This window comes from Hibiscus syriacus, unplaced genomic scaffold (assembly GCF_006381635.1).
Source record: "Hibiscus syriacus cultivar Baekdansim isolate YM2019G1 unplaced genomic scaffold, ASM638163v2 tig00110890_pilon, whole genome shotgun sequence".
Taxonomy (NCBI): domain Eukaryota; kingdom Viridiplantae; phylum Streptophyta; class Magnoliopsida; order Malvales; family Malvaceae; genus Hibiscus; species Hibiscus syriacus.
In genome coordinates, this window is record NW_024062900.1 from 3,739,716 (window position 1) to 3,764,375 (window position 24,660).

The following is a 24,660-nucleotide window of genomic DNA, read 5'->3' on the forward strand; positions in this document are numbered from 1 at the left end:
TTCAAAATTTTTAAAATTTTAATGTATCTAAATCTTTTAAAATTTTAAGTTGATATTCTAAACTATATCACCAAATTTTATTATTGTGTTCTATAAGTATAATTATTCTAATCCAATTTTTTTTAGAAAAACAACAATTTATTTAGTCACTATAATTGTTTAATGAGTTTCAAAACTTGATCTATTTACGTGAGCGCGAGACATGATGGCCAAAATATCAGTGGTTTAACTAAAGAGAAAAGCGGACTGTTCTATAAGATCACATTCGTCCTCTAGCTTAGCTTCTCATCTTTCTAACCGTTGGATTGATTGTTTTGTGTAAATGCTAAATTTTGACTTTATTGAGAGCAATTATTAGTACGAGAAGTAGAAAACCAAATCCCACGAATTCAAAAGTTAGCTCAACTATTTATGAAAACTTTGACTCGGAAATACGTATAATTCATGAAATATTGAAATTTTAACTTGATTTAAACATACATCTAATTTCACTTCAAAAAATATATATATAAATTACACTAAAAATCTGATAAACTAAAATAATAATTAAATATAATTTAAAAAATAACATTAAATATAATTTAAAAAATAATAATTAAAATACTAAAACAGAAACTAATTAATAGGCGGGTACCAAATTAGATAGTTTACACAGATTTTCATAACGATTTATGTTAGGTGTCATTTCCTAAATATTAAATAACGGTACTATTTTTGTAAATTTGACATGATGGCATTGTGAATTCCTACGTCACAAATTAAACACACACTAAAGTCTCCCCTGTCATTGGAACCATCAGACAAAAATGATATACACCCAAATCCCATGTGGCTCGCCTTGTCTGAATTTCAAACCAGCTTCCAAGTTCAACACTGAATTGGACCCCCCCCCACCTTTCCAGCTACCTTCTCTCCTCTCACGTCTCATATAAAACCCACTCATCCCTTCTTTCTTCTCTTTCTTATGCTCTTTTTCTCACCATGTCATCCACCGCCAAACATAGTATCTTTCTCTTTCTTTTTTTCCTTCTTTTTATCTCTCCGCCTCCCTCCGCCGCCCAACCCACCGACCCAAACGACGGCCGTTACCCCTACGCTCGTTTCACCCCTTCCATGGCCATAATCATCGTTGTCTTGATTGCCGCTTTGTTCTTTTTGGGGTTCTTCTCAATTTATATCCGGAACTGTTCCGATGCCAACGCAAGCTTCGTCCGCCCCGTCAACGGCGGAACGGGGCGTTCCCGTCGCGGGACGCGAGGGCTTGAAGCTTCCGTGATCGAAACTTTCCCCACCATGGTTTACTCCGAAGTTAAGGTTCATAAGATCGACAAAGGGGCTTTGGAGTGCGCGGTTTGTTTGAACGAATTCGAAGACGACGAAACGCTGCGTTTGATACCCATATGCGACCACGTCTTCCACCCTGAATGTATCGATGCTTGGTTGACTTCTAATACCACGTGTCCCGTTTGTAGAGCTAATCTAGCTCCTGAACCTGATAACTCAGCGAGTCAACTCACTGAGGCTGATAACACCGCCCCCGAAGTGGACCTCGAGGCTCAAAACGACGTCGGTAACTCGGAAACGGAAGAAGATAGGAGGAGAAACCCTGATAATGTTGACTGTGACGTGGAGGTTCCGGAGGTGGAACTAATTGACTTGAACCGAGCTTTAAACAAGAATCGTACACGTGGATCCATATCTACCCGAACGCGTAGGTATTTTTTCCCACGATCACACTCGACCGGACACTCTTTGGTCCAACCGGGAGAAAACACGGACCGGTTCACTTTGCGATTACCTATGGATGTTCGAAAACCGTTAATGAACCGGAAGTTAGGTCGAGCAATGAGCTTGGTGTTGCCCAGGGAAAGAAGTTCACGACGAGGTTACCGAACCGGAGAAGACGGTGGAAGTACAAGAGGAAAGTCTTTGAGATGGCTCGACAAGTCAGACCGTGGAGTGAAGTCGGACTGGTGGGTGTTTAGTATGGCACCACCATTTATTAGTAGAGCATCATCCATGAAGTCACCGAAGGTGGCGGCTGATAATGGGGAAGGGACCTCCGATTCAAGTTTGACAGTTAGACCGACGGGTGACTCAAGCCATCCTCCGGTTTAATGTCCTATTTTATTTTTTAACAACTTGACTGGTCGATTAATATATAATTATTTTTTCTACCTAAAAGCCACGACATTTATGTATATTTTTTTTATTAAGTAATATTTATTCTAAATATTTTAAATCACAATAAATGCTCAATCAATATGTTACAATCGTTAATACTTGAATTAATAATTTCTAAGAACAACAATAATTATTTTAACTATTGTGATAAATTGATTTGTGCCCAACATCCAAACCACCGATTTTTTATAAATAGTGTTTATTTATTCACATCAATCCCTAAATTAAAATTTTAAAAAATAAGTTATTTAATTATTAAATAATTAAAATAACTTATCAATTAATATCTGCAACAACAACATAGAATCTTCAACAATGAGCAATTTCAATATTCAAATTTCACAAATAGTGGAGTATTAAGGAAATATTTTGGAAACGCCAAAATTGAAGCTCGTCAATTTTGCCAAGCTGAAGACTATAACCAACTACTTCAGTACACTTCAACAGTAAACCGTACATTTGGGTTGTTATTTCAACTCCATCTTTGTTAGTTTTAATAAATATTTTTCCTATTAATAACTAAAGTTTTTTCTTTATTATTTTCAAAATGTATTATATTTTTTATTTTTAATTCATAAAAGTATGTAAGAAAATCATGGGCGAATATGGGAAAAAGACCCTCAGTTTCGAAGCAGAAAAAAGACATTAGAATTAGTGATGGATCTAAAAATTCACCAAAATTTTAATATTTTTTAATAAAATGAGTACCTAATTTTTTTTCTCATAATATATTGTATTAAATTTAATAACTAATCTAAAATAATAGGAATACACTTGGTCTTTAAGAGGGCTTTGTGCATCCAGATGACAAAATATGTGTTGAAAGGCAACCAAACTCAAGGATATTAGGGACAAATATGAAAAGGTAACCAAAGTCAAGGATTAAATGAATCTTCATATTTAGAGTGGAAATGTTTGAAAAAAGAAAAGCTGAAAGGCATCTTCAAGAACGGCAGAAATTAATGAAGTAGGTTGAAAACAAGGATGATTAGTATAATTTAATAAAAGGGATTGAAAATGTCAATTAATAAATTCGTAATAATTGTAGCAGGTTTTCGTTGAATTTCTAGAACACTGGTGGTCTGCTTGCTCATGATTGCAAAAAAAGAAAGACAAAAAGAATGACCGAATAAGTTAAAGCTTAACGTAACTTGCAAGGATTCAATTCCAAAATTCCGACCCATTCTATGTTTCTTTGACAACTCGTGAACAAGAATTTTAACTTTGAAATTTAAGATTAAAATTTTAGTGTTAAGCACGTAAATCGTACTTCAATTATAAAGGGTTATTTTATTGAATTTTTTACTATTAAAGTTATCAAATGATTTTTTTATTATTAGATATTATTTTATTAATTTTTTTAATTATTAAAAGTTATAAGATAATCTTATGACTATTGTTATGATTTAAATTTGACGTTTTTAATTAAAAATCAATTGTGGTCTAAGTTATATATTAAACTACTTACTAAGATACGATAAAAACATATTTTAGTGATGTCCACTAACATTGTCATTGCTTTCAAGTACTAGCTCAACAATATAATGATTCAAGCATTAAATAGATAACATAAAGTAAATGAAGATTCAATTCAAAAATACAGTTCTAACCAGGCCCGTTCAATGACAAGTGTAGAATGTGATCCATCACAAGGTCCCAAAATTCAGGGTCTCATACATAAATGTCATTTAGGTCCGTCTATGTATAATATTTGTGCTCTAATAATATTTTAGTTCGAAAGGAAAATAAATTTTTCGTTTCATTCTTGAGAAAATGGTAGAGAAAATTGTAAACGAAGATTTTGACAATATATTTTTTCATTTTTCAGGATGAATTTTGGTAAAAGAAACATCATAAATCTCTCATAATTTCAAATTTGACAAATTAATCTTTATATAAAATATTTTAAAGGTCACATTTTAAAAGTAACACAGGGCTCCACATCATTTGAGATGGATCTGGCTCAAACTATTATGAGGTCAAATTTTATTATATTCTAACGAGAAATTATCGTCCAACACAAAACCACCAATTTTTTGAAAGAAAAGATGAATTTAGAATATATAATTTTATAACACCTTTCAGGAATTCAAAAAATGTCTTGTAGTTAAAACTCAACAAAAAAAACTCAACAAAAATGTCCAACACAAGAATTATTTTATAACTTTCAATAAACATAAAACTCAACAAAACAATGTTTTGTAATTAAAAGACTATTTTATAACTTTTAATAATAAAAAAGTTAAGAAAATAACACCTTATAATTTTATAATTTTTATTAATCGAAGGATGATTTGTATACTTTACTTCAAAAATATTTAATACTATTTGAAAAAGGCTTTGAGTGTTGTTTAAATCGTGACTTGTTTTATAAATTAAAAATTGCATAAAATAGCTTGCAAGTTGAAGCCAGGGCCGATCCTGACTATTTTTAGACTCGGGGTGAAAATTAAAAAAATAAGCCCCTAATATCAAAAAATTAAGAAATATCTAATATAAATATTTTATTATATTTTTTAAAAATTAAAAAAATAGTAATTCATTACAATAGAAAAGATGTCAAAAAATATATTTAAGAATACATATACTTATAAAAAATATTACAATTGAATATTTTAATGCAAAACCATTGATGATAGTGTCAACATCAATGTTTTTCAACATATTTTTCTCAATACATAATATATCATTTGAAAATGAAAGAACGATTTTTTCTAAAATTTGAAAATATATAAAATTAAAAGAAAGAATTTGAAAACTTGATTTACCTAGAATTTTAAGAACAATCTTCAATATTATTCAAGCACCATAATTGATAACTGTCGAAACGATTTTTAAATAGTGGGGGAACGAGATTTGGAAAACCACATTATTTTTAATTATTCTCTTTATGTTTGATTTTAAATTAAAAACAATGTGATTTTAGAAAACCTCGTTTCAAGAATTTGGGAATTCATTCACGATAAAAACACAGGTTCGAAGAGTCGCCATCAATCCTTGATTAGGATGTGATTGGACACCCAAAAATGTTTTGTCATTTTAAATAAAAGTCAATTTTAATTAAAACAACAATTTGAAGTCTGCGTTACCAGAAAATGAGTTTGGGGGCCGGTTACGCGTGGGGAAGGATTAACACCCCCACAGTGCCCTAAATCGGTGCCTCGTCGATTAATTAATGTATTTGCAATGAAATTTACAAATTCGAGTTTAATTTGGTTTATGATCCCCGACAAAACAACAACACAAGAATTTTACATTATTTCAAGGCACTAAAATTGATTACAACTACCAAATCTTAGATAAGTTCTAACTATATTTTCTCGATAAATTTAAATAGCCGAATATTTCTTTTTCTTTCGCTCCCAAATTTTAAAGTGATGAATCAATTTTTTTAAAATGTCAATAATGGGATACCCTTTTAATTTAAAATCGTCAAAAGCGGATACCTAATCAGTTAAGACAACCCACTTAAAACAATTTTAAATTAAAAGGATATTACTCTTAATCCAATTATGAATAATGTCGAGTGGTGCAAATGAGGATATCATGCAAATTATGCAAGAAAAGATGTCATGTAAAAATTAATTAAACATATGATTAAAATATCATGCAATATTATTTTAATACAAACAATTACACACGTATTATATTACCACACATTACACACATTATACCCAACATATATATTAATATATTATACCCAACATATATATTAATATGTAATGCACCAGTATCACTAACATGCAAAAACATAACAAGTAAAAAATACATGTTTCGGAAAATAACCATTCTTGATAAAATAAAGATTAAATTATATTAAACCAAACTTCACTACCTTAAATACCAACATAATAAGAATTAAAGTGTACATGCACATATTACCATATTGAATACTAACAACTGAAATAAATTACTATTATCATTATGGATTAAAACTAGAATAAACCCAATATATACAGGACCAAAACATAACATACAAAAACTTAGAGCTCAAATGTCTAAATGACAAAAACAAAATAATCAACATTTATGACTAAAATTAAATAAACATGAAATACAAAGACCAAATTAAAATACAATAGATTAGCTTTAAAGGACAAAACACCAATTAACCAAAATTAAATGCTAAATACGTAAACCACCAACAAAAAAGAAAATAACATAAACTGATGACTGAAAAGGAAACAATGACAAATGCGAAGATCAAATTATAAAATTGGAAACCCCGATTTAGTGACAAAATTAAATGCATGCAACAATTGAGAACTGAATTAAAAAAAGAAAAGATTTATTCAAGGACTAAAATATAACATGCAAAAGGTTGAAAACCAAATGTGCAAACGAAAGAAAATACATATACTAGCATTCAGGACTAAATCAAATGTTCATAGAAGATGAAGTCCAAATTACAAAACAAGCAAGACTCGATTGGGACCAAAATGGAAATCAACGGCAGAGGTGTAGTGACCTTAAAGAAATTATCCCTAAAAATCTAATATAAAACCTACTTTAAACTAAACCTAACCCTCATTCTTCATATTTTCTTCTTCCTCACAGCCGCAATGCTCCCCTCTCCCTATCTCATCCCTTCCTCTCGTCTCACTCTCATCAAGGCGTCGCTCCTCAACTCTCCAAACTCTCAACCTTTTTCCGTTCAACCTTAACAACCGAGTGCCTAGAAGCCCCAAACCGATGCTTAACACGACCAAAGGCCCTGAGCTACGACCCCTAAGTTCTACGGCCGACGAGACTCCTCAACCAAAGGTAAATGCTTCACACTCTTCTATTTCTTTTCGTTCATATTTTTAGTTAAGTTCTATGGTTTTTTCGTTATTATTATCATTTTTAAAAAAACAGAAAAAAGATGGAATGAAATAATACATTATTCACGCTGAAATCGTTTCAAAACAAAGAGCAATAACAGAAAATAAAATGAAATAGGAAAGTAAATCGAAAACCTTAAAATGTATATCCTGCTTGGTATTGCTTCTTGAGAAGAACCGAAAACGTTTTACAAATCTCTCCTTTTTTTTAGCTCACCGATTTCCCCTCATTATAATGGATCCCCTATTCAAAAATAGTTGCGGATGAACCTCCCCTGCGTGTGTGTGTTTTTTTTTGTTTTTTGATAATAGTCCGTTCCTCCTCTGTTGATTTTTTTCGTTTTAATGGTTGCTCCCCCCTCTTTGTATTTTTTCCTTGCTGAAAAACCGAGCCCCCTACTGTTGTGATGAATATTATTTTTAATCTTGATGAAAACCTCTCCCCAATGGCCTCCTTCTCTATTATTATATTTTTGTTCCCATAATATGCTACCTACTTTGCTGTCAATGATGGTGCCAGGTTGCAAGTGAGTGATGGGAACGAGCTGCTGCAGTGGAGCCTGCTGTCTTCACGTGGGGTACTCGGGCATGCACGAACATGTGGGAGGCATGGACAGCTTGGTTATCTTGCTGCTTCATGTGAATGCTCGATTGTGCGGCACACGTGGGAGACATGGCTACTGTAACTGAGTGCATGGGTCCTGTCGAGCGTGGAGCATGCTGTTGGGTGCTGCTTCACGTGGGGTGTACGAGTGTTGGAGCTTCACATGGGAGTTAGCTGTCAAAATCGGGTCTGGGTCATATATGGCTTCATTTGGATCGGGTTCAATGCTTTGGGCATGGTCTTGAGTTTGTAATTGATTTGGGTTTAGTTTGGGTTTGTAAGATGAAAATGGACTCTAGATATTTAATTTGGATTTTGGATTGAACTTTAATTTATCTTTCGGTTTCAAAAATGAAACATATACGATATCGATCCAATTAAAGCCAAAGTCTCTTGATTTGTATGTTATCCCCAAATGCAAGCTTCCGTTTATCCTTTGAATTAGATCTTCATTTGAGCATGATTACCTCCAAATTAATTCTCGAACATCTTCAAAGAATTCAAATGGCCCGGACAAAATTAGGGTATTACAGCTACCCTCTTTGATCGTTGTTGTGAACCCAAGAACATAGCAAAGATAAAAAATGACCTAATTTTGTCTAATTGCAGTGTCTGTTTCCTTTCTTCAATCTTCTTCTTGACCTTCGCCTCCATCTCACGTGCACCAACCCTTTTAATCGATTATTCCGCTTTTTCGTACCCGAGAATCTTTCATTTCCTTCCACATCTGATTATCTGATGGTTTGCTCTAACACTCTTCAGAAAAGGCTAAAAATAACTCAGATGACATATTATCTTGGTGAAAAACATCCTGCCCGAAGGTCTTATGGATGACTCGAAGGATTTATTCATCACGCTTGAAAGACTTACTGATGGATTTACTTCACTACTCTTCCGTGAAGGCTTAAAAATTACCCGAAGGATTTAATCATCACGCTCGAAAGACTTACTGATGGCCCGAAGGACTTATAAATTGTGAAATTTTGAAAATCACATTCTTCGTTTTAAAAAATTCCATCTTAAAACATCATTTTTTCATTATCAAATTCATTTGAAAACATCCTACCCGAAGGTCTTATGGATGGCCCGAAGGACTTATAAATTGTGAAATTTTGAAAATCGCATTCTTCGTTTTCAAAAATTTCATTTTTTTAAAACATCATTTTTCATTCTCAAATTAATTTGAAAACATCATACCCGAAGGTTTTATGGATGGCCCGAAGGACTTATCCTCTTGCTCTAAAGGCTTACAGGTGACCCGAAGGATTTAAGCATCATGCTCGAAAGACTTACTGATGGCCCGAATGACTTATAAATTGTGAAATTTTAAAAATCGTATTCTTTGTTTTCAAAAATTTCATTTTTTTTAAAACTTCATTTTTTAATTTTCAAATTCATATGAAAACATCCTACCCGAAGGTTTTATGGATGGCCCGAAGGACTTATCATCTTGCTCTAAAGGCTTACAGATGATCCGAAGGATTTAAGCATCATGCTCGAAAGACTTATTGATTGCCCGAAGGACTTATAAATCGTGAAATTTTGAAAATCGCATTCTTCATTTTCAAAAATTCCATCTGCTTAAAACACTATTTTTTTTCATTTTCAAATTCATATGAAAACATCCGACCCGAAGGTTTTATGGATGGCCCGAAGGACTTATCATCTTGCTCTAAAGGCATACAGATGACCCAAAGGATTTAAGCATCATGCTCGAAAGACTTACTGATGGCTCGAAGGACTTATAAATTGTGAAATTTTGAAAATCGCATTCTTCGTTTTCAAAAATTCCATCTTCTTAAAACATCACTTTTCTTCATTTTCAAATTCATGTGAAAACATCCTACCCGAAGGTTTTATGGATGGCCCGGAGGACTTATCATCTTGCTCTAAAGGCTTACAGATGACTCGAAGGATTTAAAGCATCATGCTCGAAAGACTTATTGATGGCCGGAAGGATTTATAAATCGTGAAATTTTGAAAATCGCATTCTTCGTTTTAAAAAATTCCATCTTCTTAAAACATCATCTTAAAACATCATTTTTTTCATTTTCAAATTCATGTGAAAACATCCTACCCGAAGGTTTTATGGATGTCCCGAAGGACTTATCATCTTGCTCTAAAGGCTTACAGATGACCCGAAGGATTTAAGCATCATGCTCGGAAGGCTTACTGATGGATTTGCTTCACTACTCTTCGGTGAAGGCTTAAAATTGATTTGTTTCACTGTTCTCAGGTGAAGGCTTAAGATGGATTTGCTTCACTATTCTCCGGTGAAGGCTTAAGATGGTTTTGCTTCACTATTCTCCGGTGAAGGCTTTAGATTAATTGCTTCACTACTCTTCGGTGAAGGCTTAAGATGGATTGCTTCACTACTATTTGGTGAAGGCTTAAGATGAATTGCTCCAATCCCATGTGTGCAAGTCTCTCTTAATACACAAAAATCTTTGTTTTTCTTCTACATATGATGGTCTTCACTTCAAAACAATGCTTCTTCTGTGGATTAGACCTCTCTGTTCTTCAGGGTATGGCTCTTTAAATGCAACTCTTTGCATTCGAGGTTTAAAACTTCCTTTCAATCATCGGGGTTTTAACATTCTACATCTTCTCTTTTCGCCGGAAGATCTGTCAAAATCATGTATTTATACAAGAAACACGAATGCAATTCAATGTATTAGTGTAATGCATTTTCTTTTATACAAATGATGTTATCATGAATGCATAAATGTTGAATTAATCTTCACTTGGCTCCAGGGTGGTGAGCTCGATCTTTTTTCATTTGATCATTCTTTTCATGGGTTTGCTTCATATACCCATGTAATAACTCATAATTTCCAATTTCCATTTTGGAAGAGCCCTCTGATCTTCTTCTATCTTCTTGTCCTCTTTATTTTCTGTGTTTATTTCGGAGAGAGTGTTTTCTCTCTCAACTTCTTGCTATGGTCAGAAATACGATTGTGTTACCCCATTTCTGTCCTTGGCTCAATTATGCTTTCAGAGTTGTTCTGCCAGGACTCTACCATTGATCAATGCTCAATTGACTTGCTTTAAAAGGTAAGCTCAACTCAAATTCACGGTCTGCCCCTGACACTTTGAGTTGCGAGACTCATTCTTAATGCTTTCATGGTCTGAATCTTGTCATCTCAGCATGATGTGGGTTCAGTCGTGCCCCAACATTATCTTATACTGGTATGGGCCTTCAAAATGCCCCATTACCTCAAATTGTAAGGCTCATTCTTCATGCCTCCTTCTGAATCTTGTCATCTCAACATAAAGTGGGTTCATTCGACCCCCAATATATCATAACTTGAATGTTCTCATTCTGGTGTCACTACACAATAGTGTTGTAAAATAATTTGAGAGCTTTTCTTCATGCTACTTAAGAAGTGATCAACCCTTCTAACAAATGTCTTGTATTTTATATAAGTTGTAATAAGTGTCTCTTCTGAATGATGAGATCATCTTCTTCTTGACGGGTTACTGACAACGTCACAAGGAAATGTTGTCGGTTCTATCCTTCATCCCTTCTGATCTTCTTGGACCATCTGCTTTAAGATTGTGGAATGCTTCATGTTCTGGAATTGCCTATTCTTCTTCTCCAATGGAGGCACAATGAGCCTCACCAACTTAAAAGGACCTTTCACATTTAAACTGTCATGTTCGAAAATGTTTTTCTTCTTTCTCTTATTTCAAAGATTAAAGAATGAAAGAATTTTATAAAACATTGCCCCTAAATTCAGGCCCGCAATCAAATCAAATCATAGACATGAGTTCACAAAATATCAAAAGAATCAATAGCTCTTTAATATTTTCAGGGTTATAGCTCTTTGACAAATTTCAAAATCGAGAGGTTGGCTCCAGGTTGGCTTCATATCTTCAAAGGTTTCGAGCACCAAAATGTTATTTCTTTCTTGATCATTGTGAACATCACAACATATCCTTCTTTCTTGGCTTGGTATTTTAATCGGATGCGGACAAAATGATGCAACGAGCATAATCAATTACTAGACTTTCTCGAACACTTCTATTTCAGTTTCTCTGAAATCTTTCATTTGTTCAAGCTTCGTAGACTCCTCTAACCAAGGTAGTGCAGAAATATCGATCTAAAAATGAAATTTCTGAGTGCTCGTGTGAAATTGACTATGACAGGTGTTCCTTAACTCCCTTAGTCCATCTTTACCGAAACTCCTTATTTAGATAAACTTGATTTAATTGCCATTGTCTGGCTAGCTGAAATCAGCTTTATTGTAATTTGTCTTTATCGGGCTAGCTGAAGGATTCATCTCATCACAAAGTCTTTGACTTGACAATCACAGTGGAGCATACACCGAATTGCTAGGTACCCGATCAAGGTCATGGTTTGAATATAAACTATTCATAAAGCCAAGGCTTTCGAGTTTCCTTTATAACCAATTGCCTTAGCGGAATAGCTCAACTTTATTGTATACCCATATATTATATCTCTATATATATTTTGTTGGGTATGCAGATTCAATTTCTTAAGCTTGTCAAGAAGAACCTGTCATAGTCTAGGCGTTGTTGAAAGTCAGAAAATTTCATTGTTAGAGTTCAATTTCCAAGCAACTGACCTAAACTAGATTCACCTACTCGACTATTCCATCCATAAAGATCATAATCATCATCGAACTTCGTCAACAAAAGTATGGTCTAGACAATTTTGTAACATCGTACACAAAAGATTCCCCATGTTGTCCGCTCCTATGCATACCTAAATACCAAGCCTATTGTTCATTCCTTTATGATAGGAGAAGGCTATATCGGTCCCTGTAATAAAAATGTAATGTGTTCGATTGTAACTTCTGGGGATAAGGTCAAGGTCCTTGTTTTATCAGGTTTCAACCTTGTCACTTTGTCAAAGACCTACAACTCATCATTATTAAAGAGCTCTTAACTCAATTGATATTCAAAGAATTTCAAGTCATAAATCCGATTCAATGTTCACCATCCTTAAAGTAACATGAATTCATTTAAATATCATTACAAAAAAAACTGATGAGAAAGTCCCAAAAACATGTTCAAACAAGATGTTGCAAATGAAAAAAAGTTTCATGATGAACATAATGATTTATGCGCAATCAGGATACGTCATTATTCTTCTGATGCAGTGGTGTTTGATTTGATCGGGTGTTACATATTGTACTCTGGTGTCCCACTTGAGCTCGTCATCCATTGTTTCACCAATTATTGTGTCAACGTCCCATTTTCCCCAAGCATCTCTATTTCTTTTAACAACGGCCTGCAATTTCCCGTAGAATGCCCCAATGCCCCCAAGTGAAAATCACAGACATTATCTTGATCATAGCTATGAGCAGAAGGATTTGGTTTCACTTTCACTGGCCTCGGTGTGAGGTATTGACCTTTAACTAAATGGGGATATAAATCCGAGATAGAAGTTTGGAACACTTTCAAAGTACTTTTTGATTATGGGACCTTCTTTGGATAACTCGAGTAACCAGCTGCCCCTTTTCTCTTACGGCTGTGGGAGCTATGGACGTGACATTCATTCACCTCATCAGCTCTTCACTCTTCATTTCTTGAGCTTTTGGAAGTGACTTTCAAGTTTCCCTTATTGATTGCATCCTCAATTGACTCTTCAGCTAGCATAAGGTCCTTGAAGTCATTCGTCGAATTTCCCAACATTAACTCAAAGAAAAGAGCCGTAAGAGAATCATGAAACATATGTGATATTTCTTCTTTTACCAAAGGAGGTTGAACTTGTGCTGCCATTCCTCTCCATATTAGGGAATATTCTTTAAAGCTCTTAGTAGCTTTCATCCTCATCTTCTGAAGGTGATGACGTTTTGGGGCTAAGCCTTTAACGTATTGATATTGCCCTAGAAACGCATCAGCTAGATTGATCCATGTCTTGATATGCTCTTTGTTCAAACGGTTATACCACACCACAGCTGGCCCAACAAGACTATCATGGAAGTAATGAATCAACAGATTATCATCATCTAAGTACCATTCCATCTTTCTACAAAACATCTTCAGATGAATTAGGGGGCAACTGGTGCCATCATATTTTTTAAAGTTAGGCACCCTAAATTCATGTGGGACGACCAAACCAGGGACCAAACTAAGTTCTCTGGCTTCTAACTCTTTGTTAGTGGCATTAACAACCTTCATATCTTTAATGGATTCATTCAACCACTTGAACACGTTCTCAAACCGCCCATAATTGATGAGGCTCTTCCCTTGGTTTGAGTTAGATGCTCCGGGGAAAAGTATCACTCTTGATGCACTACTCTGATGAGACTGGTGTCCTTTATCAGTGATTTCCTCTCTCCCAACAGTCTTGATTGCCAGCACTTGGATCATTTGATTCGATGCGCCTTGCAAAGACCCTGATGCTTGATTCATCATATCTTGTTGTAACCCAACCAACTGATCTTGTGATTTCTCATTAGATCGCTCCATTGCTTCCAATTGTTTGTTCATTATGATGAGGAACTGTATGAATGAATGATCTTGGTACTACTGTCACATAACCTCCCATAAATTATTTCCATGTTTTAAAAATTAATGCATATATAAGATGATTAAATAAAGATATGCAATGCAAATGCAAATGCTAAATGCAAATACAAAAGGTGTCATTCTAGAGTGACCATCTTAAAACAACTTTCATTGAACACAAAGGTTTCATTACATCAAGCAAACTTTTACAGATAAGGGACAGTTTTCGCTCATAGCTTTTCTATCTCCTTCAAAAACCAATTTAACTTCCACTCATGCTCGGGGGTTGAGTTATCAATCTGCTTCAATTCTCTTGCAAAGCCAGCTAAATCAACCAATTTGTGAGCCACACTGCTTGCTTGAGTCACAGCTTCTTTCATAACGTTGTCCATTTTCTCTATCTTGAGTGCTGATTCTCGGAGCTGCAGACACTGCTGTTGATTTTTCCTTGTAAGAAAGTCATTTTGGTTATGAAACTCTCGCATAAGATCACTACAGTCATCCACCATCTTCATCAACTTATTGTTCTTGGCTCTAGTGGCTTCTAGCTCAGCTTCATTCTCCCGCTTGTGGCGTTGATGTGAGATTTCCAAGTTAGATATGGCCAAATTCAACGTCTGATTTTCGGCTTGATATCTACCCAAATCATTGATAGTTGTATCACGCATTTTCTCTGCAATATGTAAATCATAAGAAAACTTATCCGCGCGGCCTTCATGCACATTTCAATTCTTTCTCCACTGTTCAACATCATTCTTCAATTTAGCGACCCCTGTTATCCACTCCTCTGGGATATTTCCTATGCCGGAAAATTTAAAGGCTTGGCTGATCATTTGAAAACTATCCCGCATAACTTCTATGTCTCTGCTCAATATATCATTCTCGCTCCTTAAATGACGAATCTGAGCTTCATATCTTGGCAAACTATCTTCTTCTTGGATGTTCTGACTGATACCCTTACATTTGAACACTTTTGGCTCAGACTCAACAGGATAAACTGCTATCAAAGTGTGTTGTCCTTTCGATTCAAATTCTAATACTCCATGACCCAGAAGATGTTGGACTCGATGTTTGAAGGTGGTGCAATTCTCAATGGAATGTCCTTGAACCCCAGCATGATATTCACAACGAACATTTATGTCATACCATTTTGGATACGGAGGCTGCAAAGGCTTCACATAATGCGGAGCTACTTCTCGGGATTCTAACAGTGCATCATACAACTCCTTATATGATATTGGGATAGAATCAAAACGAGACCCACCTTTCGGCTTGGGTTAAACTGTAGTTTCAAGTTTTACTTCCCCCGATGTCTGGAGTAGACTATCAAATACCACCGCGTTCTGACTGCATGGCTTCTTTTCATCCTTCTGAATTTCTAAAGTTGCCACTATCTCTTTGGCGTTTCCAAACAGCTTATTAATACAAACAATGATTGAGTGTGACTTCTCATACTGGCTAGAATCAACAGGCTCTAAAGTAGTCTCTTATATATTTGATACCTTAAGGTTGCTTCCGTCGAGCTCTTTCTTTCTGGTTGTAGAAGTCCCACTTCCTTTGACCAAAGCATCTATCATATCCATCATCCTGAACATCTTCTCTTTTATCTCTCTTATCTCCTTTTGCTCTTCCTCAGCCATGCGATCTTTGGGTGCAGAATAGCTATCCACCATTCTCGAAGCTTTCTCATGATGCCACTTCTTGACTGTGTTATAGCTTGCTTGATCACAAAACCCCTTGTCCATCATGAAAACCTTTTACTATGATGAACACTCACGAATCGACACCTTTTGATTATGTCATGATCATGCAATGCAAACAACGCAAAAACAAGTCAGTACAAATAAGGTAACAAAATGACAAAAAGCAACAATAGCAAAATAAATTAATAATCAAATGCAAAAATAAGAATGCAAATGCATATGCAAATGCAAATGCACGAGGTATTAATTCCGAAAGTGACCATTATAGAACAACCTTCATTTAGACAACAAGAATTCATTACACCATGTAGTCAAACTACAATTGTGATTCTTCATTTCTTCATTTCCTTGAACCGTTCTCTTAATGGAACCCAACATTACACCCAAAGTTATTGGCGTATCTTATCACCTTTGATGACGTCGGATGTCTTTAAATTGAATTTTAAGGTCTCCATCTTCACTTTCAATGCAAAGTGGTCTTCAAGTCTTTGTGAAGAGTCTTCTCATCCTTGGTATTATTGCATCTATCTCTTGAGGGAACATCTTCGGCCTTTGCTCATTTGAAAGGAGTCTTCGATCAACTTCTAACTTCATTCATCGGATGTCTTTCTTCACGGATCGGTCTTCAATCAGTTTCTGATTTCTTCATTCTTCGGATGTCCATCTTCATGAATCGTTCTTCAATCAGGTTCAAATTCTTCATTCATCGGATATCCTTCTTCATGAATCACTTGAATGTCTCTAGATCTCCCGATTTTGATTACATGGCTAAGAATTTCTTACCTCAATATGACCAGCCTTCTTATTAGTCAATCACTTGTAAATTAACACCTTTGAATGACATGAAGATGCAAATGCAATAAATCCAGAACAAAATAGACATAAAACAAAAGAAATGGATTAGTACACATAATATAAACAACAAAATGATGAGTATAGTAATAGATAAAACCTACCCTCACATGCTGACTACCCAATCATGCTTAGTAGATCCTACCCAACATGATATCTACCCTCATGCTCTGTTATTCACAAAAAATCCTAACCGCATGATATCTAATTGGCATGCTTGTTCGAGAAAATAAACCTAACCACATGATTTCTAGTTCGCATACTTTTATTCAAAAAGCGAAAATAAATGACTAGAAAACTTTTCCTTGTGTACACTCCTCACGGGACTCTTAATGTTCGGGTTACGCTCGATCTAAGTTCAGGCTCTATGTTCACTACATGCTGGGTTCGGTTCTAAAGTATTAGGTTCTCGAATTGTCATTGTCGGTGCCCCCTTGGGCTGTCGAACCCTCAATCTTAGCCCATCACAGGCTTTTGGGACCGAGTTCAATTTCGAGAGAACACACCTCCTTATGTCTATTCGGAGGTGAATACCATAACAAGAACCATAAGGTGTGAGCTCCAGAAGTGATCCACTATCCCATGCAGAGGTGAAAACCACACGAGGGAGTAGTCTCTCACTCCTACTTAAATAGGACATAGTGGGTTTTAGCTCATGTTATGCAAATGCAAATGTGCAGTGTGTGAGGAAAAACGAAAATAAAACAACACAATCACAAAACACTCAAAAATCATCCCTCTTTGAACACAATTAATCTGAAACCATTAACAAACAGATCAATACAACTATTTATTGGTTAATCAAATTACAAATAAAAGTCAATTTTAATTAAAACAACAATTTGAAGTATGCGTTACCAGAAAATGAGTTCGGGAGTCGGTTACGCGTGGGGAAGGATTAGCACCCCACAACACCCTAAATCGGTACCTTGTCGATTAATTAATGTCTTTGCAATGAAATTTACAAATTCGAGTTTAATTTGGTTTATGATCCCCGACAAAACAACAACACAAGAATTTTACATTATTTCAAAGCACTAAAATTGATTACAACTACAAAGCCTTTAGAAAGATAAAGAATATTCGATTATTTACAAATATCGAGACCATGTCTTAGATAAGTTCTAACTATCTTTTCTCGATAAATTTAAATAGCCGAATATTTCTTTTTCTTTCGCTCCCAACTTTTAAAGTGATGAATCAATTTTTTTAAAATGTCAATAATGGGATACCCTTTTAATTTAAAATCGTCAAAAGCGGATACCTAATCAATTAAGACAACCCACTTAAAAAAAATTTAAATTAAAAGAATATTACCCTTAATCTAATTATGAATAATGTCGAGTGGTGCAAATGAGGATATTATGCAAATTATGCAAGAAAAGATGTCATGTAAAAATTAATTAATCATATGATTAAAATATCATGCAATATTATTTTAATACAAACAATTACACACGTATTATATTACCACACATTACACACATTATACCCAACATATATATTAATATGTAATGCACCAGTATGACTAACATGCAAAAACATAACAAGTAAAAAAAATATATGTTTCAGAAAATAACCATTCTTGTTAAAATAAAGATTAAATTATATTAAACCAAACTTCACTACCTTAAATACCAACATAATAAGAATTAAAGTGTACATGCACATATTACCATATTGAATACTAACAACTGAAATAAATTACTATTATCATTATGGATTAAAATTAGAATAAACCCAATATATACAGGACTAAAACATAACATACAAAAACTTGGAGCTCAAATGTCTAAATGACAAAAACAAAACAAGTAAAAAAATATATGTTTCAGAAAATAACCATTCTTGTTAAAATAAAGATTAAATTATATTAAACCAAACTTCACTACCTTAAATACCAACATAATAAGAATTAAAGTGTACATGCACATATTACCATATTGAATACTAACAACTGAAATAAATTACTATTATCATTATGGATTAAAATTAGAATAAACCCAATATATACAGGACTAAAACATAACATACAAAAACTTGGAGCTCAAATGTATAAATGACAAAAACAAAATAATCAACATTTATTACTAAAATTAAATAAACATGAATTACAAAGACCGAATTAAAATACAATAGATTATCTTTAAAGGACAAAACACCAATTAACCAAAATTAAATGCTAAATACGTAAACCACCAACAAAAAAGAAAATAACATTAACTGATGACTGAAAAGGAAACAATGACAAATGCGAAGATCAAATTATAAAATTGGAAACCCCGATCTATTGACAAAATTAAATGCACGCAACAATTGAGAATTGAATTAAAAAAAGAAAAGATTTAATCAAGGACTAAAATATAACATGCAAAAGGTTGAAAACCAAATGTGCAAACGAAATAAAATACATATACTAGCATTCAGGACTAAAATCAAATGTGCATAGAAGATGAAGTCCAAATTACAAAACAAACAAGACTCGATTGGGACCAAAATGGAAATCAACGGCAGAGGTGTAGTGACCTTAAAGAAATTATCCCTAAAAATCTAATATAAAACCTACTTTAAACTAAACCTAACCCTCATTCTTCATATTTTCTTCTTCCTCACAGCCGCAATGCTCCCCTCTCCCTATCTCATCCCTTCCTCTCGTCTCACTCTCATCAAGGCGCCGCTCCTCAACTCTCTAAACTCTCAACCTTTTTCCGTTCAACCTTAACAACCGAGTGCCTAGAAGCCCCAAACCGATGCTTAACACGACCAAAGGCCCTGACCTACGAGCTACGACCCCTAAGTTCTACGGCTGACGAGACTCCTCAACCAAAGGTAAATGCTTCACACTCTTGTATTTCCTTTAGTTCATATTTTTAGCTGAGTTCTATGGTTTTTTCGTTATTATTATCATTTAAAAAAAACAGAAAAAGATGGAATGAAATAATACATTATTCACGCTGAAATCGTTTCAAACAAAGAGCAATAACAGAAAATAAAATGAAATAGGAAAGTAAATCGAAAACCTTAAAATGTATATCCTGCTTGGTATTGCTTCTTGAGAAGAACCGAAAACGTTTTACAAATCTCTCCCTTTTTTAGCTCACCGATTTCCCCCTCATTACAATGGATCCCCTGTTCAAAAATAGTTGCGGATGAACCTCCCCTGCGTGTGTGTGTTTTTTTGTTTTTTGATAATATCCCGTTCCTCCTCTGTTGATTTTTTTCGTTTTAATGGCTGCTTCCCCGCTCTTTGTATTTTTTCCTTGCTGAAAAACCGAGCCCCCTACTGTTTTGATGAATATTATTTTTAATCTTGATGAAAACCTCTCCCCAATGGCCTCCTTCTCTATTATTATATTTTTGTTCCCATAATATGCTACCTACTTTGCTGTCGATGATGGTGCCAGGTTGCAAGTGGGGTGATGGGAACGAGCTGCTGCAGTGGAGTCTGCTGTCTTCACGTGGGGTACTCGGGCGTGCACGAACATGTGGGAGGCATGGACAGCTTGGTTATCGTGCTGCTTCATGTGAATGCTCGGTTGTGCGGTTCACGTGGGAGACATGGCTACTGTAACTGAGTGCATGGGTCCTGTCGAGCGTGGAGCCTACTGTTGGGTGCTGCTTCACGTGGGGTGTACGAGTGTTGGAGCTTCACATGGGAGTTAGCTATCAAAATCGGGTCTGGGTCATATATGGCTTCATTTGGATCGGGTTCAATGTTTTGGGCATGGTCTTGAGTTTGTAATTGATTTGGGTTTAGTTTGGGTTTGTAAGATGTAAATGGACTCTAGATATTTAATTTGGATTTTGGATTAAACTTTAATTTATCTTTCGGTTTCAAAAATGAAACATATACGATATCGATCCAATTAAAGCCAAAGTCTCTTGATTTGAATGTTATCCCCAAATGTAAGCTTCCGTTCATCCTTTGAATTAGATCTTCATTTGAGCATGATTACCTCCAAATTAATTCTCGAACATCTTCAAGGATTTCAAATGGCCCGGACAAAATTAGGATATTACAATAACAAACAATTATGACTTTACGTGTGATACAAATATGATAAATTAAAAAATTAGAATAATAATTTTCAGATGAATCGTGAAAAATGTAAGAGAAGAAACACACTAATTATACTTAAATTTTTTCCTCTCATTAAGTTTTGAAAAAAATAATGTTAATAAAGTTTTTCATTAATATGAAAAATCGGGAAAGAGATTTGATGAATTAATAGTGGGAATTTGGAAAGACCAAAATTAAAGAGTCTAATTGATTTTTTTTTTTTGAATTTTGAGAAAGAAATATTAAATTAGAATTTTATAAAAGAATAGTTTATTAAAGTTAATATAAAATTCAATAAAGATCATTGACACCTTAATAAAAATTCATGGGCCCCATTATTTTATTGAGTAAATTATGTATTTAGTACCTAAATTACCAGTTTTGATATGTTTTAATACCTAAACTTTTAATTTTTTTTTAAAATTATACGTAAAATTTAGTTTTTATTTCATTTTATTACTCGCCGTTAAAAACTTTAGTTTTTTTTATTTCATTTTAGTATCCATTCAAAATTTAACATTAAGTTTATTTTTTTTGAAATTTTAGGTATTAAAACAAACTAAAACTGATAGTTATATACTAAACACATTAAGCTTTTAACGACGGGTACTAAAATGAAATTAAAACTAAATGTTAGATATTATTTTTAAAAAAGTTAAAAATTTAGGTATTAAAACGGATCAAAACTGATAATATAGGTACTAAATACATAGATTACTCTATTTTATTTTACAATCTTTTAATTCCTTATAAAAAATAAAAAATATTATACTGAAAAAAAAATTATTTTGTGGGCCCTGGGCGGGTGCCCCACCTGCCCTGGCCCAGGGCCGGCCATGGTTGAAGCATGTGGTTCTTCGTCGGGAGATTGTTTTCTAGTGGACATTAAAATTATTCTTTAACATCTTTATCCCAAAAATGGGACCAAAAGTTCACCTAAACAGCATATATAAATACACCATTGTTATGAAATTAGCAACTCCAGCCCTTTCGGATCCCAGCAGTGGAGTTATGATAAATGTTAGGATTAGCAAATGCACCCAATTTTCGTGTTTCAACTTCAAACCAACTACTCTTTTTTTAAGAATATTTTAACCATTTTTTAAAAATAAATAAATGAAATCTTTAATGAAACTTATACATTTAACGGGTTATTGATGTGACATGGTGAATTATAAAATTAGAAAGGATAAACTACTCAAATAGTCACTAACATTTGAATGAACTTTCATTTTTCCCCTTTTAAGTTTTAAAAATAAAGTATTGGTCGAGATAATTTTATAGTAAATGTCCGAGAATGATTTGAACCGATACATAATCCCACCGGCACAAAAGGAAAGCTTTCGAGTTGAGGCATATGCTTCTTTGGCACCTTCTAATAAAACTGGTTCGCATGTATATCTTTCCCAAATCTCAATTGCAGGTATCTTTTGGATTTTTTAATTATTTTTCCTCTGCATCTCTCATTGCAGGTATCTTTTGGCAGAAGCTGGTGATACACTATTTGCTTCCATCATTGGAACCAAACAGTATAAGTAAGCATGTCTAGTTTTATAGCTTGACAAATATTTGTTACTTCCAAATGCTTGATTTTTCTTTCTTTCTTGGTTTCATCAAAAGATCTCATGGCTGGTGCAAACACACTTCAAGGTGCTATATTTAATGAGGATGTTATGGAGGATATCAAACAGAATGAAGTTATTAAAGCAAACCATGGTAAAAGACAAAAAGGAAATGGGGAAAACAAGTTCACTTCATTGGAATCAAAATCTATGTGGATGAAATATAGGCCAGAACCTGCCGCTCATCGGCTAATGTAACAATCATCATTAACGTATCATTAGAGTTTAGTATCTGGGATATATTGTTGTGTTTTTGCCATTGTTACTTAAAGCTTTGAGTCTTTTTGCTTCTTTCACTCTTTTACGTTATTAGTTATAATGTATGGTAATAAATACTTCCAGATTTTATTTATTATTACTCTAATTAATAATGTTTAGGGTTTCCCGGCTCGTGCGAAAGGCAGCTTTAGAGTTGTACAGGCTTGCTCAGAAAAAGAAGCGAAAACTTGTATTATGTGGACATTCACTTGGAGCACTAAGTTCTACTTAAAACTTACCTGGTATGCGGGGCCTCTGCCTATCTATTTCATGCCTTTTTTGTATATGATTTTATAGGTAGCAGCATTGGATACCCTTTTGTGGCTGGTTGGGATCATTCTTGGACATATATTGCAAAATGGTCTATACTAATTTGTTAGTTTTAAAACTTTAGTAGGAAAAATGAAAATTTATTCAAATATTAGTGATAATTTGTTTAATTTGCCCTTTTTAAATTTATATATTCAACGTGTCACGTCAACAATCTATTAAAAGTTTAACAACAATTAAGTCTTAGTGATCATATCTAAATTAAATAAAAACGAAAGTAACTAAATATCATATTTTCTTAATCTAGTGAGAAAAACTATACAAAAGCAAAAGTGATCAACTATGTAGTTTACCTTTAATTAATCATACAAAGCTTGATTAACAAATTAGTCGAATTAACCAATTTCTCATGCAATTGTAAAATGGTTATTTCATAACTCATGCAATTAATCAACTTAAATTTCATAATCTATTAGATTATTACATCTTACCAAATATGTATTAGTCACATTTTAAGTTTTGTGGAAGTCGAAATTCAAGTAGACACTCTTTTTTGCACACAAAAGGTCTTTAGAGACTAAATCATAAATTTTAAAAAATAAATAGGATTTAACTGAAAATTAAAGAATTGCTGAGTTTATTATGCTATTAATATTATTTATGGGTGACGAACCAAGTTTCGTGTAAATCCGACTTACCTATAAGTACTCAAAACATCATATAAGGGCCATTTTGAATTCAATGCAAACTTTAAGGATTATTCTAAAAATCTAAAATATGATGAATCATTCCATGCCTCCTAGAATCTAACAAATTATGTATTAATTAATTCTTTCTAAGTGACTACCACACTTGATTTAGGCATAAATCTTATTTTCACAATCATAGATTTAAACATTTCCAAAACATGCATAACACGTCATTAATTCCAATTACGAATCGAAATATCAAAACTTAAAATTAAATTTTAATTATAACACCTCGATTTTCAAAGTCAACATGTGAAGGTTGACCTAAGAGATATATAGCCTTGTGGAGGTAGCAATTGAAGTTGTTGGGCCAAGTGAGCTTAATTAAATGCAAATTGGGCCTGTTTGGCTATAAAAAAGGATTTTTTTTACATTGCAGACAAAATAGGAGGAATCAAAAATATAATTAGACCATTTAGGAAAATGAGGTTGATTTCTTAGAATTTTATTTGACCTTGGGCATGGGTTTTGGGTGAAAAGTTGAGCACTTTCATCTTTCTCATCAAGCTTCATGGACCAAAGATGATGATGGTAAAGACTTCTCCTATGTTTCATTTAGTTTTCATTTCATCCTAAATCCCTCCAACAATCTTATTTTGGTGATTTAAAGCTTTTTTTTCTTCATTTTTTGGCTAGGGAAAGTGGGTGGTTAGCACCCTAGTTCAAGTGGAGAAGGAGAAAACAAGTGTAGTTGAGGAAATGAGCTTCATTTCGAGATTTTAGCATCATAGTAGTGTATTTCTAATCCTTTTTGGTTTTATGATTTCCATAATCATGATGCTTTGTTGAGATTTGAGTGTTTAAGTATGTTTGGGGTTTTAGCTTGCTTTATGCCCTAGATGACGTTTTTGTTGTAAAGCTTGTGTCTTTATGGTGCTAGATGACCTCAAATAATTTTTTTAAAAGTTTATGACATGATTTGGGGTTAAACTATAGTGTTTGAGAGAGTTTTGAGTGATTCCATAGCCTTATTCAGATATTTTGGTTTGTAGTATTGATATTGTTCTTGTAGTATCAATATTGTTTTTTTAGTATCGATACTATTCTTGTAGTAT

The 24,660-nt window shown here is 33.8% G+C and overlaps 1 protein-coding gene and 1 long non-coding RNA gene across 2 annotated transcripts; both read left to right on the top strand.

Annotated features, from left to right (window-relative positions):
- The first annotated feature begins 930 nt into the window (after window positions 1–930).
- Window positions 931–2,133, top strand: LOC120144605 (E3 ubiquitin-protein ligase ATL31-like). The gene has a single exon (XM_039158636.1). It carries the CDS (start codon window positions 982–984, stop codon window positions 2,116–2,118), a length of 1,137 nt encoding a protein of 378 aa, XP_039014567.1. The 5' UTR covers window positions 931–981; the 3' UTR covers window positions 2,119–2,133.
- A 4,603-nt stretch (window positions 2,134–6,736) lies between these two features.
- LOC120144829 lies at window positions 6,737–7,936 on the top strand. Its single transcript, XR_005518069.1, has 2 exons — window positions 6,737–6,948; window positions 7,528–7,936. It is a non-coding gene; the product is annotated as an uncharacterized LOC120144829 (long non-coding RNA).
- Window positions 7,937–24,660: the final 16,724 nt, after the last annotated feature.